At 42.6% G+C, this 16166-nt stretch overlaps 1 protein-coding gene and 1 non-coding gene across 3 annotated transcripts in view; both read right to left on the bottom strand.

Moving 5' to 3' along the window:
• UBE4B (ubiquitination factor E4B) overlaps positions 1–16166 on the bottom strand; it is a 123528-nt gene that overhangs the window by 17917 nt on the left and 89445 nt on the right. For both annotated transcript variants that reach the window (XM_020889043.2, XM_020889185.2), the window contains 5 exons: positions 11336–11435; positions 9524–9651; positions 8096–8194; positions 7165–7400; positions 614–740 (listed from right to left, as the gene is read on the bottom strand). In XM_020889043.2, the coding sequence (XP_020744702.2) occupies positions 614–740; positions 7165–7400; positions 8096–8194; positions 9524–9651; positions 11336–11435 (690 nt within the window). The remainder of the gene's footprint in view (positions 1–613; positions 741–7164; positions 7401–8095; positions 8195–9523; positions 9652–11335; positions 11436–16166) is intronic.
• TRNAH-GUG (transfer RNA histidin (anticodon GUG)) lies at positions 12893–12965 on the bottom strand. The gene has a single exon. It is a non-coding gene; the product is annotated as a tRNA-His (tRNA).

Below are 16166 nucleotides of genomic sequence, written 5' to 3'. Positions count from 1 at the left end.
TATGTCTCAATTTGTCCTACCCTCTCCTTCCCCCACTGTGTCCACAAGTCTGTTCTTTGTGTCTGTGTCTCCACTGATGCACTTTTCTTTAAGTAACTTAGATGGCATTACTAATGTCCAGGTTTAAGCAGTCACTGAAACTTCAGGTTTGTAATGAGACAAACTTCATCAAGTTCTAGGCCCTCCCTACAAAGAACATCATTTCAAATGACAGCCTTCATACTAGCTGCTTTTAAACCTGAAGTCTTCCTAATGCTTCTAACTCTAAAGCTTGATTTCAACATATTCAAAGACTGCTAGAAGATCCCATTTGAGCCATTCTGCAAATTCATGTAATACGTTAATCAAGAAACACCAGAAAACACAACACTTCATCTCAGAATAGATTCTGTCTCCCCGTATATTATGCCCAAAGTATCTTGACAAATCTAAAATTCAGCAAAGTTTGGCAGGCAGAGATTTTGATAATCCTGCTCACATTAAGCAGGACCATCTGGAAAACTTAGAGGAGACCAACCAAACAGTCAACAAGAACCAGCTGGGAAAGCTTTTAAGTGGCTGTTCTCCCTCTGATTTGCAAGGCAAGCAGTGACATTAGGGGCCCAATACTCACTTGAACTCCTCCATAAAGGTGCCGTGGTGAGCTATGTTCTGCCAAAGGCTTTTAAAGATGGTGCTGATGTGATAGCGAATGGTGAACTTGTCGTAGAACTCACTGGTGGCGCCGGTGTGCTCAACGTCTGTGGGAGAGAGACAAGGGACTGAAGGGTATGGACTTTCTTACCTTTCTAAAAGCAGCTATTGCTGCTATCACATTAAGGAGTAATACGAATCTGCAAAATCAGAGACATGATACAATTCTGTCTCTATCTCATACGTAAGGCAGAAAAGAAATTACAAGTGGTTTTGAAGACAGACCTTCACATTGAAGGAGGGCAATGACACAGTAACAAAATGAACTGGTCTGGGAAAATCGCTGGGCATCACTGGGCTAGCATCACCAATGACCAGAGTTGAATTATCATACCACCCCCGACAGTTACTAGTTTATAGAAACATCACAACACTTCCCTGAGCAGGAAAAAACACTGGGTTAAATTTTATTAAGGGCAACATATCTATTGAATGTGATTATTACTTTAACTACTTTTGTATAACTGACATTTTAAAACATGTATCAAAGTAGAGAAAAGCACAGTAAATCTCTATGTACTCGTCATTCATTTACCAGTTATCATGATCTATGTAGCTTTTAAAATGGAACAAAGATCAAACTTCTTATAAAAAGACAAATAGCTTAAGCATGAGAAATTCCTGAACTCATGACAAATTTTAAAAAGAGGGAAAACTGTCAGGTAAAGACAACGGACTTAAGGAAAAGATGCACGACACTACAAACGCAGGAGGGAATAAAAACACATGTTCAAAGACTGATCTCCAATGATATTCATTAAAGTACTATTTATATCGAAGAAAATATAAATAATCCAATGCCTAAGAGAGAACGCAAAAAGGTATTTGTGATATAAATCTGTCTGTCAATGCAGCAGACACGAGTTCAATTCCTGGGTCGGGAAGATCCCCTGGAGAAGGGAATGGCAACACATTTCGGTCTTCTTGCCTGGAAAATACCATCACCACAGTCCATGGGGTCAAAAAGAGTCAGACACGACTGAGCACACGCACATAAAACCACAGGCTACCAAAGAAAATATACAGTTTGGATCGATTCATATTAAAAAATACACACACTTGCACATGCGAGATACAAGCTGACTGGAAAGATACAGAGCAAAATGTTAACAGAGATTCTGAGTGCAGACATTATCAACGAGCTTTATTTTCTTTTTGCTATCTTCTGTATTTCCCAATGAATACTTAATAGGGACTTAAAAAAAGTTATTTACAGATAAAAAAAGGATAGTACCTTAGTATGAAGATCTAAAAGCACCTTTCTTTAAGCTGAACTAAGCATCATTTTATTAACTGTATAAAAGTGTGAACTGCAGTATGGAGGGCTGACTTAATGGAGTCTATGGGAGAAACACACACAGGGCTGACAAAGAGCCTCGTCTGTGCTCTAAATGGCCCAGAACACCTGTCCTGTATCCTGAACACAGCACAGACTAAGAAATGACCGTGAACTTAGGACTCATACATCTCTCCCAACATTAAAAAAAGTTCATTGCTAATGTTCCCTCAAAATTGCATCAGTCCAAGATATAATTCCCAAGTCCCAGTTCTTTTTTCCCCCAAACTTTAAACCTTTTCTTGTTGTTGTTCAGTAGCAAAGTCGGGTCCAACTCTTTGTGGTCTCAGGGACTGAAGCATGCCAAGGTTTCCTGTCCTTCACTATCTCTTGGAGTTTGCTTAAACTCATGTCCATTGAGTCGGTGATGCCATCCAATCATCTCATCCTCTGTCACTCCCTTCTCCATTTGCCCTCAATCTTTCCTAGCCTCAGGGTCTTTTCCAATGTGTTAGCTCTTCGCATCAGGTGGCCAAAGTATTGGAATATAACCAATTCACAATGCTGTGACAGTTTCGCATGTACAGCAAAGGGACTCAGCCCTACATATATATGTCTACTCTCCCCCAAACTCCCCTCCCATCCAGGCTGCCACATAACATTGAGCAGATTTCCCTATGCTATACAGTAGGACCTTGTTGGTTATTCATTTGAAATATAGCAGTGTGTACAAGTCCATCCCAAACTCCCAAACTATCCCTTCCCCTCGTCTTTCCCCCACTGGCAACCATATGCTCTTCTTCTAAGTATGTGAATGCTTCTGTTTTGTATGTTCATTTGTATCATTTCTTTTTATATTTCACATATAAGGAATATCATATGGTATTTCTCCTTTTTTGTCTGTCCCAAGTCATATTTCTAGAATACCTGCAGAGTTCTAGATCCCTGCTTCCTGCTCACAGGTCTTGATTCAATAAGCTGCCCGGGGCCCTAAGGGCCCTTCCATGTGCTGTTCTCACTGCCTGCCACAGTGTGGCTGAGACCTTCTCAGGGCTCCCTCTTTAGCCTTGTTTTCAACATCACTCCAAAGTCATCTCCTTGGAGACCTGACTGTGCTTCTTAAAAGTAACACCAGGCTGGCGACACTACCCTGGCGGTCCAGCGGTTAAAACTAAGCTTCAGCTGCAGAAGGTGTGGGTTCAATCCCTGTCAGAGGACTAAGATCCCATGTGCCAAGTGGTGCAGTATGAAAAAAAAAAAAAAAGACTAGCACCGGGCCCCCTTCTCACACCCACTCTCTGTAAGTATCTTATTTATTGGGTCCACATCTGTTTTCACGCCAGAATGCCTAACTGGCAGTGGCAGGAGTTTTGGCTTTCGCACGGCTAGGCCCAAGTGGCAACACCGGAGTTGATGTATAGTAGGAGCTCCATGTGTATTTGCTGAGCTGGTGACCAAGTCTACTTGGGCTAACACTGTCTTTGCTGACTCAGGTCAGCTTGGGGAAGGGAATGGTCTTGAAGCTGTCTTGGTTGTCAGTGTTCTTCCTGGCTCTGAGTAGCCACGTTTTGAGTGCTAGTCCTGAAGTACCACCTTTGCTGTAGTACAAATAAAATACTCTTTTTTTTCAAAACTCGGGTTTCCCTGGTGGCTCAGTGGTAGAGAAGCTGCCTGCAATGCAGGAGATGTGGATTTGACCCCTGGGTCGGGAAGATCCCCTGGGGTAGGAAATGGCAACTCACTCTAGTGGTCTTGCCTGGAAAATCCCATGGACAGAGAAGCCTGGAGGGCTACAATCCATGGGGGCTGCAAATAGTCGGACACGGCTGAGCACACTCACACACATTCTGAAACTCGGTTTTATTTTTGGAACAAACATTTGACCTTAGGCACTTAAGCTAGACCCTCTCTGGGTGTAAAAGAGGAGCGTGTTTCAGAGATCAAGCTGTAATTCATGTCTGAGAGCTGGCCGTGCTCAGGAGCCAGGACCTAAACCAGCAGGACTTAATGTGGATTTGCTGGACACGTAGGGGAATGTCTGCCATGCCCACTGTGGGGCTCCCCAGGCGCCGGGCCCTGGGGAACTGGTGGAGCACCTGTGCTAATGCCCAACTGCTGAGGTCGCTGCCACTCACTGGCTGCTGACCTTCAGTGAGCTTCTAGACCCTTCTAAGCTTTAGTTTCCTCATTTGTACAAGGGAGATATTTATAGCACCCATCTTGAGGACTGCTGTGGGGATTAAGTGAAAGGATTAGTAAATATTCAATAAGCAGCAGTTATTATTAGCGCAGGTATCATCTTATCATCCACCCATGATTACAGAGGCGGTCCAGGGCCAGAGGGCATGCTGCTTGGTGGCCAGGCAGAAAGGAAAAAGGACACCCACTCATCCACCCGCTCCTGGAATCTTTACGGTGCTCCCCTGCCCCTCCACCCCACCCTGGGCCTCACAGCATGAGACCTAGCCCTGTCCTTTATCCCAAAGCCACTGACAAGCCCAGGGCACTGAGTACAAAATGCATTTAACTAACATCTTTTTTGTTTTTTCAATACCAACAACACAAGTTTACTGTAGAATAATGAAGACATTAGATAACTTTTTAAAAAAGAAAAATAAAACCACATACAATTTAACCATTCAAAAACAAAACAACTCATTGTTAACATTTTGGTGCATATCTTCCCATACTTTTATCTGTAATATATATTTGTGGACCAAAAGGTGGTCACAGTTGACAAACTGTCCCATTAATGGCACTTTCTTTTTATTACTTAACCATTTAATGTAACTAACACTATTTTTCAAGGCTCACATGGATCCACTGGATGGATAAATGATAATTTACTTAACTGACCTACATCTGGCAGGAATTTCTTTTTAATACTTGCACTATTTGTTGCTGCTGTTATTGTTTAGTCACTAAGTCCTGTCTCTTCGAGACCCCATGGACTGCAGCACACCAGGCTCTCCTGTCCTTCACTTTCTCCCAGAGTTTGCTCTAATTCAAGTCCATTGCATCAGTGATGCTATCTAACCATTTCATCCTCTGCCACCTCCTCCTCCTTTTGCCTTCAATCTTGCCCTGTATCAGGGCCTTTTCCAATGAGTCAGCTCTTCCCATCAGGTGGCCAAAGTATTAGACCTTCGGCTTCAGCATCAGTCCTTCCACTGAGTATTCAGAGTTGATTTCCTTTAGGAAATCATTTGCGCAACCAGATTCCAATAATCCCAAACCTTTTCCCTTGGTTCCCCCAGCCCCAGGGATAGAGAATGGCTGCTTCCAACACAGATAATCTGTTACTCCAATGTTCCTTATTATTATTATTTCTTGGCTGTGCCCCACAGCATGTGGGATCTTAGTTCCCAAACCAGATTGAACCTGTGCTGTCCAAAGTGGAAGCGAAGAATCTTCTCCACTGGACTGCCAGGGAAGTCCCCAGATAGGAACACTATTTAAAGTGTCTGATGTGGATGGTCAATTTGCCTTCCAGAAAGGCTTTACCAACCTACATTCTCAGTTACACAGCACTGATTCTGCATACTAGTGACAGAAGGGCTGAAATAAGCTTTTGAAGATTAGTTTATTTTTCTAAAACCATTTTAACACTGGGTATTTCCATCTTAAATATAAGTTTGATAGGTGAAAAGAGGTACCTCATTTTTTTTTTTTTTATAAATTTAGGATTACCTTCAATTCAGTGAAGCCTGACAGGTGCAGGGTACCATATGAGGTCCTGTTCTGTAAACAGCTGATGCACCAATTGTACCTGAATGGCCCGTGGTTCTCTCCTACCAGGGATAAGAGGTTAAGAAAAGGACAGGCAAGCCAAGCAAGGGCCTTTTACCCAGGAGTGCTCTCTGTTGCCAAGGTGAGCATGTTAACAAAACTTCAAAGGGCTTGTGGACTTCTTTAGGTTTAAGAGGATACAGGTAGACTAGGGAAGTACAGAAACTTCCAAGAGATGACACAAGGTAATAGTGACGAAGCAGAAGAAGACAGATTCTTGAGCCTCAGAAGCAGAGAGAAATATGGGCACCATCTCAAAATGAGCAGAAGCAGGTCTTGATCAACTGAGAAGAGTTGGCTGTCACTGAACACAGAAGAACCATCAATCCACTGCTGCCTCTGTGAACAGCAAGGGACTGTGCTCATGGAGGCTGGGGTTTCTTTCAAGAGCAAGGCTAGTATATTCTGCTAAATGAGTGCCCAGAGTGTGCTAGGTTCAATAGAAGGTAAGAAGATAGACAGCACACTTCCTTTCCTGAGAAATATACAACTGGAGAAAAACTGTCCCATCAGTACAATCATGTGCCTTTGGTAGAAAACAGGTGAATGCGGCCTGCAGGTAACTAACTGGCTTTATGAAAATACATCTGCAGTTGAAAAGCCAAACTACGAATGGAAACTCAGAATAAAGTTCAACCAGAAGAGGAAGACCTCCTTGCAGAGTGTCTGGTATCTTCTCAATCTTATTCACCAGTGTTGCCCAGCACCTAGGACAGTGCCTAGCAAAGAGTAGACATTCGATAAATGTACAGAATTAGTGAATGAGTGAAGACTCCCAGAGATCCTAATTCCATTGGTTTTGGGGGGTGGTGGGGGGAGGTCCCAAGAATAAGCATTTTTAACCAGCTCACAGTTTTGAAACTTTGTGTTTGCAAAACTAATGGTGTAAGTTAGAAATTAAAATGAACCAGGTAGTGCTCCCCTGGTGGTGCAAGTGGTTAGGAATTCACCACCAATGCAGGGGACATGGGTTTGAAAACTACTGAAGTCCATGTGCCCTAGCAAGGGAGGCCACTGTAATAAGAAGCCTGAGCACCGCAGTAAAGAGTAGCCCCCACTTGCTGCAATTAGAGAAAGCCCATGTGCAGCAATGAAGACCTAGCACAGTCAAATATAAAATGAACCAGGTAATTTCAGATAAAAACATCAATTTGGTCTCAATGTAACCCCTCTACCTTTTTATGGATTCCACTGAATTATCAGTGACTAGTATGCATTAAAGAGAGTGGTCAGTGTAATGTTTCCACAACTTGAGCGGAAAATAACCGACAGTTTTTGTACTGCTGGAGGTGGGTTAGTGGGTGATACTTCTATGTGGACACTAGGAGATTAGGTAGCAGGTTTAAAACAACTTCACCTGCTGGTTTCAGAGAATCCTGCCCACCTGTACACACCAGGGACATTACCTGTATAAAACTTCATCAGGGAAGGGACCAACAACTTGGTGGAGAGGGGATGGTTCTCGATCATTTCAAAAAACTTCTGGGTCCTTGGCTGAACAGCAGGGTTGGTCATGAACATGACTTCTACCAGTTTGGCCACCAGATACGGATTTCGGATGTAGTTCTGGTTACACAACATCACGACGAGGAACATCACAATATCCTGAGTGCAGGGCTCGTAAAGCACCTGAGGAGAGTATCTGAAGAGAGGCGAGAAGGACAGGTAGTGAAGCTTCGAGAGGCTCAACGTGGGTGGATGCTTCTGACTGGGCGAGGAAGGGGACGAGGAGGCTGAGGAACCAGGTTGCTGAAGGGCTTTAACTTGTTGATTTTAAGGTGACTATTCACATTATAACCCACTGTGTCTACTGACCACAGCATGCTACATTAACTTACATCTTGGAAAATAAACCAAAGCTACAATTAAATAGTAATTTTACAAAAGATCTTCATGACCAAAAAGACTTTAAAAAATATTTTGATGGAGTTTTCATTTTTTCAGATTTCAAATACTGCTTATAAACTCAACCTATTTTTTTGTAAGGTTTCTCTAATTTTACAGCTGAGAAAAATATTGGTACAAAATACAGATGTGGGTATTTCTGGCTTTTCAATGTTCACTCAGATATTTATAAACTGTTTCTCCTTCTGTTTCTCAGAAACGTATAGTCAGTTATTAAAAATTCAACTCAATTTTCACAGAGTACATTATTACTAGCATTGTTAATCCTGTTTCTGTCTTGAGATATTATTGGAATTGGCTTGGTGCCACAGCTGGATTTATTTTTCCAGTCTCTGGGCAGCATTCAGTGGCATCAAATGGAGGTTTGTAATACAATGTGTACATTAAATATAAAAACATATTATAAATATATAATATATGAATGGGACTTACTGTACAATAAAAAATAAAAATTCAGCAACATCTTCTACATAAAACTCAGGCAATGCTGCAAATACCTTGGGGACATCTGAATTTAAAGGCAGTGTTACACTGTCAAAGAGAGAAAAGTACAGGTTACAAAGTGAAATCGTGACACATCAAACTATGAGGACTAGAATACTACAATTACAATAAGTGGTTCATCTGGAAAAAGCTCTCATTCTATAATACAACTAAGTAAACAGTACACAGGCAAAGAAATTGCAACCAGAAATGAACAGGGAATCATGAAGATGGGGATGTGCTAAGGTGGACGTGAATGCTGTTCCTTTTCTTGGTTTCCTGTTAAGGTTAATGCAATAAATAAAACGCGAAGGAAATAAAAGTGTCATGTTTGGTCATTTTATGCAGTTCAAACTGTTTAAGACAATACAGCCACACATTTATTTCTTTGCTTTTATATGTTTGAATTTCCTCTTTAATACTACACATAAATGCTTTTGCATTTAGAGGCAAAATGGAACTTTTGATTCTTTGGAAGGCATCTGCTTTATATATTCTTCTTTCTCTTCCATAATTCCTTAGTGAATGATTGTAACCAACGCCATAATGTGTACCTATATAGACTTTGAGGCTTCCCTGATGGCTCAATGGTAAAGAACCCACTTGCAAATTCAGGAGACCCAGGTTCGATCCCTGGTTCAGGAAGATCCCCTAGAGAAGGAAATGGCAACCCACTCCAGTATTCTTGCCTGAGAAATCCCATGGACAGAGGAGCCTGGTACGCTACAGTCCACAGGGTCACAAAAGAGTTGGACACGACTTAAGAGACTAAACAAAAACAAATATAGATTCTGAGGATTGGCAGAACTGGTTTAGAATTCCAATTCTTACCATCGGGGACATTTTTACTTTAAATACTATTTTCCATTCCTGCAGCTGGCTTTGGCCAACCTCCCCAACATTGATGATCTGGAGATTTCATAATAACCATAAAATTGTAACAAAGAAAACAAAATGGCTGTCTGGAGGAGCTGTCCAGGTGATGATAAAGAGATCCATGATGTTCTCGGTTCATTCTTGGAATTGACTAGAGGTCTGCCTGGACCCAGTGCTTGGGGGGACCCAATACCCTGTTAATCCCAACTTTTCACTTCAGATTCATAGATTTCCTTTTTTATCAAAGATTTTAAAGCTAATTTTCAAAAAGCTCTCTCTCAAAATTAACCTAAGAAGTGTTGACAGTCCTTCACTACTGTAACTACTTTCAGAGAAAACAGCTATTAACATCACTACTTTCATAGTCTATCTAAGTACAATCTGGAAATGCATTCCTGATTACATTATCCCAGGTCTTGGTTTTGGGTGTCGGCTCTGTAGAGCAATAAAGACAACACGGCCTGGATGAGTGGAGATGGGGAGGAAGACAGAGCAACTCACTCCGGGTAGGCAGGGTCCAGGAGGCGGAGCAGCAGCTGAATGAGAAGGCCGTAGAAGTTCAGACATCTTCTCAGAAAGCTCTCATCAAGCAAGCCAGCATCAGCACAGGCCTTGCATCGTACCAGTTTCTGTGGAAGCAGGTATGTCCCCATTCATAGATTAGCTGGTGGCTAAGTCCCTATGTGTGGTCACAGGCAGGGCATGGGCCAGGAGATGGGAAATCTAGGCTCCAGGGTAGCGGTCCCCCACCTTTAGGGCAGCAGGGACCAGTTTCGTGGAAGACAATTTTTCCACAGAGTGGGACGTAGTGGGGTGGGGATGGTTTTTTGGGGTGATTCGAGCACATTATATTTATTTTGAACTTTAGGTTTATTATTACATTAGCTCCACCTCAGATTAGGCATTAGATACTGGAGGTTGGGGACCCCTGCTCTAGGGCTTCCAGAGCATTAGCACTAATGGGCTGTAAGATGCTGTTTTTGTCTCAAGAGCTTCCTCTGCTCTAAGAAGGTGAGGCATGTGAACCACTGGGCATAGTTTAGTGCTGAAAAGGCTCAGTCATCACTGTCATTTGAAAAACCTGACAAGAGAGACCCTTTGGAAGTCAGTGGTGGTTACTGAGAAGGAGCCTGACATATTCACATCTAAATTCCAGGTCAGTACTTAAGCTCATCTTGGGCAAAATGCTCGTCCACCAAGGGTAAAACACCCATCTCAGAGGATCACTGTGAGTTTAAACATCCACATGCACACACATTACATATAAATGTCAACAGTTTCCAGACTTCTTGAAACCTCTCTGAAGTGCTTAAGGGGTCTACAGATGCCCAGAAAAGAGTCCCTGGCTTATTCTGCTTCTCAAAGAGGTTTCTACTCCATTAGTAAATAAAACTGAAAATTTTAACTTGTACTAGAAATCTAAGTCAGGTAAAATTTCTATATATCATCCTACTGTAACAGAAAACATGGCAGCTAACATTCAGCTTTGTAATCTAAATATAAAAACAGAAAAATGAATACAATTGCTGTCTGTGCTTCCCTTGTACAACTTTAGCTAGTGTTTGTTTTCAACCACTTTTTTTTTCCCAGCCATGTTTATAAGCTTCCTTATATGTTTATAAGGGCTTCCCTCACAGTTCAGTCGGTAAATCATCTGCCAGTAAATGCAGGAGACCTGGGTTCAATTCCTGGATCAGGAGGATCCCCTGCAGAAGGAAATGGCAACCCACTCCAGTATTCTTGCTTGGAGAATCCCACGGACAGAGGAGCCTGGCGGGCTACAGTCCATGGGGTTGCAAGAGTCAGACACAACTTAGCGACTAAACCACCACCACCACGTTTATAAGCAGAAATCTTCCCTTCTACAGTTAGGTTCTATACAATGGATCATTTTCAATTTAACGGAGAATGAGGGGCAAAGGAAAGATAGCTTTCCACTACCACAAATCCACTTTGTCAAACATGAAGATGTGTGGCTGGACAAACTGGTGTGTGTGTGTTTCTGGGTGTGGAGTCAGGGTTAGTAGAGGGGGAACATCTTGCATGAGGTAAGGAAAGGGAGATGACGTTCAAGGATGATAATATCCATGAAGAATTATATAATTACTGGCACACGCTATGCATTTTTGGTCCTGAGATTTACATATACATAGAAACAATCAATACGCATTTAAATGTACCATTTTTATCTTGGGGGAAAAGAATAATGAGGAAAGAATGAGGACATTAAACTGTTCATTCAAGGCACATATTCTGGTGGGAAAATTCCTACTGTGAGGCTGATCCACAGTTACCCCAGTTAACTATACAGACCTTAAGCTGAGTTTTGCAGCGTTTCAGCATCTCACGGTGTCTGGTTGCCAGTGGGGAGTCTTTCCATTGGCTTTCATTATTTTTCAGATCTTCCACAGTTCTGAAATTAAAGGCTAACAGTCAAATGAAAGAAGACACACAGATAAATCATCCATCGTATCTATTCATCTTCACAATTTCATTGACTCTTAGACATATATCCCCTCTCCCTCCCCCACTACATAAGCATCACTAAAATCGATGGGAAGTTATGGTTATGTTGGCAGCATTCATCTCTTCTATTGGTTCCCAACGTAATATCTTAAAGTGGATGGCATTTTAGATTTGGTGAAATACAGTAATTATTACTTTTGGAAGGAAATATTGTTTCTTGTTTTTCTGGGAAGGAGAAAATGAAGTCTCAGGAAAAATCAAGATTATTATGCCTACTCAATTACCCAAAGCAAAAGACAATTTGACTAGGCATTTTCCCCTCTGCCTGGAATGTTCTTCTCTAAGGTTATCTCTGTGACTTACTCCTTCACTCTCTTCAAGTGTCTCCTCAAATATCATCTGTCACTGAGATAAAGCCTTCCCTGATCATGGAATATGCTGCATATTTTAAAGGCTGCCTCACTTAACACATTTCAACCCTTTCTATCAAAACATGGTGTAGAAAACTACACAATGATACATATATATTTTTGTATCATTGATAACATATATATTTTTTTCATTTTTGGTTGCTCTGGGCCTTCGTTGCTACATGCGGGTTTTACTCTAGTAGTGGCGAGCAGGGGCTACTCTCTAGTTGCAGTGCGTAACTTCTCATTTCGGTGTCTTCTCTTGTTGAGGAGCACAGGCTCTAGAGCACGTGGGCTTCAGTAGTTGTAGCACACCGGCTTAGTTCCTCTACACCATGTGGAATCTTCCTCTGTCCCCTGCATTGGCAGGTGGATTCTTATCCACTGTACCACTAGGGAAGTCCAGTGATATATTTTTCAAAAGTGTATTTATTTCCCAGACTCCCTTGTGGCCAGCACTTCTGCACATGACCTAGCTCCTACCAAGAGGTGAACCCTCATTGGAGGTAGAAGTAAATACAGTGAAGAGATAGTCACATGGGTCTTCTAGAAGCACAGTGTAGAAGGGTTTTGGCTGAAGTGCTGGCAGAGTCTAAACTTTGAAGCAGCTTCCTGGCAGGCCCAGTTCAAAGGAGAGCTCTGGGAGTCCTCTTTTCCAGGCCTTCCTCAATAAACCAAATAACAGCCTTTAATAACCCTCTTTCTACTAACCTCATATAAAGTGGATTCCTTTGTCTACAACTGGAACATGACATGGTAGACAGAGTGCCCGGCCCCTACCCCTACCCTGGCTTCCCAACCACCACGGCCAAGATGTCACAGCTTAATCCCAAGGAGCTGTGAATATGTTGCCTTACATGGCATAAAGTGTAGTCGCTCAGTCGTGTCCGACTCTTTGCGACCCTGTGGACTGTAGCCCACAGACTGCTTGGTCCATGGGATTTTTCCAGGCAAGAATACTGGAGTGGGGTTGCCATTTCCTTCTCCAGGGGATCTTCCTGACCCAGGGATCGAACCTGGGTCTCCTGCATCACAGGCAGATGCTTTACCCTCTGAGCCACCAGGGAAGCCACATGGCAGAAGGAACCTTGCAAATATGATTAAGGGTTTGGACCTCGAGATGAGGAGCTTGTCTTGGATTGTCTGGGCAGGTCCCATGTCGTCATAGGGTCTGAGTGAAGAGGAGAGGGAGTCAGAGAAGAGGGAGAAGAGAAGGAGAGGTGACCAGTGAAGCAAGGCCAGAGAGGCAGCGAGCTGAAGATGCTACACTGTTGCCTGGGAAAATGGAGGAAGGGGCTGTGGGCCAAGTGGTCTCTAGCAGCTAGACAAGGCAAAAAAAAAGAGATTCTTCTTTAAAGCCTCAGAAGGAATGCAGCCTCAGTTTTAGGACTTCTAATCCCCAAAACCCTAAGACGATCTTTTTTGTTATTTTAACACACAAAGGTCATGGTAATCTGCTGGAGCAACAAAAAGAAGCTAACATAATAACCTGTATGATTATTGGCAGGAAGAGGTTGCAGGTAACAGACCCTCAAGGAAAACAGGCTCTGGGATTATTAGTTCTTCAACTGGGCTGGTTTCAAAGTGGTAAAGATTCATTGAGCATTTGAGGGCGTAACACCAGACGCCCAAGATTCTCGGTGGAAAAACAGCTGCATGAACAACCACTACTGATTTCTGGGAATGAAGAGATCGAGTGGCTATGCATGAAGACACTGGGGCATTCACAAGAGGAAACTACAGGTTCCAGGTTTTAAGATCTCACCTCAAGGAAAAGCTAGTGAGTCAGGGCGTTTCCAGGATGACCATAAAGCAGCACAATCTGGTCCACACAGAGCACCGGATTAGAACACAGACTGCATCCATAACCTCACTGGATCTCTTATCTGAACGTCAGAGAGAAGGCTGGGATTCCAAGAATTCAAACGGAGGGGTTCTAGAGAATCCAAGCACCCAGCCCCACCTAAGTCTCCTGAGCCCCGTTTGAGAGCAGCAGCAGCGCCTGTGGAGACTGTAGCTGAGGTGGTCACACTGCAGGATGATGCCAGCTTCCCTAAGGTCCCAACCCACCATATTTCGTTGCTTCCACCATGGCTGGAGTAAGATCACTGTCCTTAAGGGTCAATTACAAAGTTATGTTAGAAGAAAAAAAAGCAGACTTGCTAATATGTTGTATTAGCTTCCTATTGCTGCTCTAACAAATTATCACAAATTTACTGGCTTGAGACAGCACAAGTATAGCCTTAGGATTCCAGAGGCCAGAAACCTCCAGCGGGTCAGCAGACATGCATTACCTCTGGGGACCCTAGGGGGGAGTGTTTCCTTACTCTTTCTAGCCTCCCGAGGGGGCCCGCATTCTTTGGCTTGTGGACCCACACCACTCTGATGTCTGCTTCTGTCATCACATCTCCTTTCTCACTCTGCCCCCGCTACCTCCCTCTTGAAAGGACCCTTATGATATACTGGGTCCACCCAGATAATCCAGGAAAATCTCCCTATCTTAAGATATTACATTCAATCACATCTGCAAAGTCTCCTTCACCATGCAAGGTGACACATTCTCAGGTTCTGGGGGAACAGGATGTAAACATCTTTGTGTGCTCAGTCAGTCAGTCATGTCTGATTCTTTGTGACCCTATGGACTGTAGCCCAACAGGCTCCTCTGTCCATGGGATTTTCCAGACAAGACTACTAGAGCATGTTTCCATTTCCTACTGCAGAGGATCTTTATGACCCAGGGATCAAACCTGTGTCTTGCATCTCCTGCATTGGCAGGCAGATTCTTTGCCACTAGCGCCACCTGGGAAGCCTAGTGAAAATCTTTGGGACACTATTATTCTACTTACTATATATGCAGCGACAGAAATTCAGCACTAAGTGGGGAATAGATTCTGAACATCCTTGATCAGCAACAGAGCATCATGCTAACAAACTCCTATGTGGTGATAACTTCATTGACATGAATACAACTTCCAGAGGCTCTGGATTCAGTCTTATTCTGGGTAACCAGGATGGGCTCTGTGTGCCCAGCTGGCAGTCTAAAACCTAGAATTCACAGTGATCTCTGCTAAATGAAGCCGTCAAGAATTCCTTGAGATAATTCAGAGGAAGGAGTTAAAAATATAAGAAGATGGGAATATCAATGTAGATTTACTATATATGACTAGCTCAGAAAACCACCCTCTCAAAACACACACATGCCCTAACAATGTCCTGGAAGACACTTCTTGTATCACAGCACTGAAAAATATACAGGTAAGGGGAACACCAACATCTCTGAAAGGCACTGACTCCCCCTGTAGGCTGGGAGTGCAGGTGGCAGATGGTGTCACTGAAAATGTATCCTCCAGAGTCGGTGAGAATGATGGGACCACAGGATGCCATCCATTCCAGGATGAAGGAACAGATATAACACAGTTTGAAATTTTTATAAGTCTCTCAATAACTGATATTATAAGCTGATAAAAGCAGCAGACAGAAGGAAAATTTGAACAAAATATAAACAAACGACTCAATTGATACATGTAAAACACTGCAACAAATGACATAGAAAGTGAGTTTTCTTCTTTTTTACTTTTATTATCTTGACTGTGGAATCTTAGATCCCTGACCAGACCAGGGATTGAACCTGGGCCCTTGGCAGTGACACTGAGTCACCCTGACCGCTGAACTGCCAGGGAATTCCTGCAAGTTCTTTTCTTCTATGGAATGCTTACTAATTTAAATGTTGGCTACAAAGTAGATCTCAATAAAGTACAAAGTACACAGTGGAAATTAGCTAGAAATCAATAACAAGAAATAAAGGAACAAATACTCCAGGAATCTGAAACTTAAAAAAAACCTAACTTTATATAATCCACAGGTCAAGATACTATGAATAACTTAATGCCTAAGCATTTTGAAACTTTCAGATACCACGGGAAAACTGACAGATGATATGAAAATCTATACAGTCTTATGTCTATTAACAATAAAATACCTAACTTAGAAGACTTCCCACAAAGAAAGTTCTAAGCCCTGACAGCTTCATCAATGCTTCCAAATGTTAGAGGAAGAAATAACTCTTACACAATAAACACCTCAAAAAATACAAAAAGAGGGACTATTTCAGAATTCATTCTACACGACAAGCATAAGGTTGATAAGAAAATTTGAGAAGGACTCACTTTTAGGCTTCCCTGGTGGCTTAGATGGTAAAGAGTCTGCCTGTGGTGCGAGAGACCCAGGTTCAATCCCTGGGACGGGGAGATCCCCTAGAGAAGGAAATG

This window comes from Odocoileus virginianus, chromosome 11, assembly GCF_023699985.2.
Source record: "Odocoileus virginianus isolate 20LAN1187 ecotype Illinois chromosome 11, Ovbor_1.2, whole genome shotgun sequence".
In the NCBI taxonomy this organism is placed as follows: Eukaryota; Metazoa; Chordata; class Mammalia; order Artiodactyla; family Cervidae; genus Odocoileus; species Odocoileus virginianus.
The sequence above is the reverse complement of the archived record's forward strand: the minus strand, read 5'-3'. Positions and strand labels throughout refer to the sequence as shown.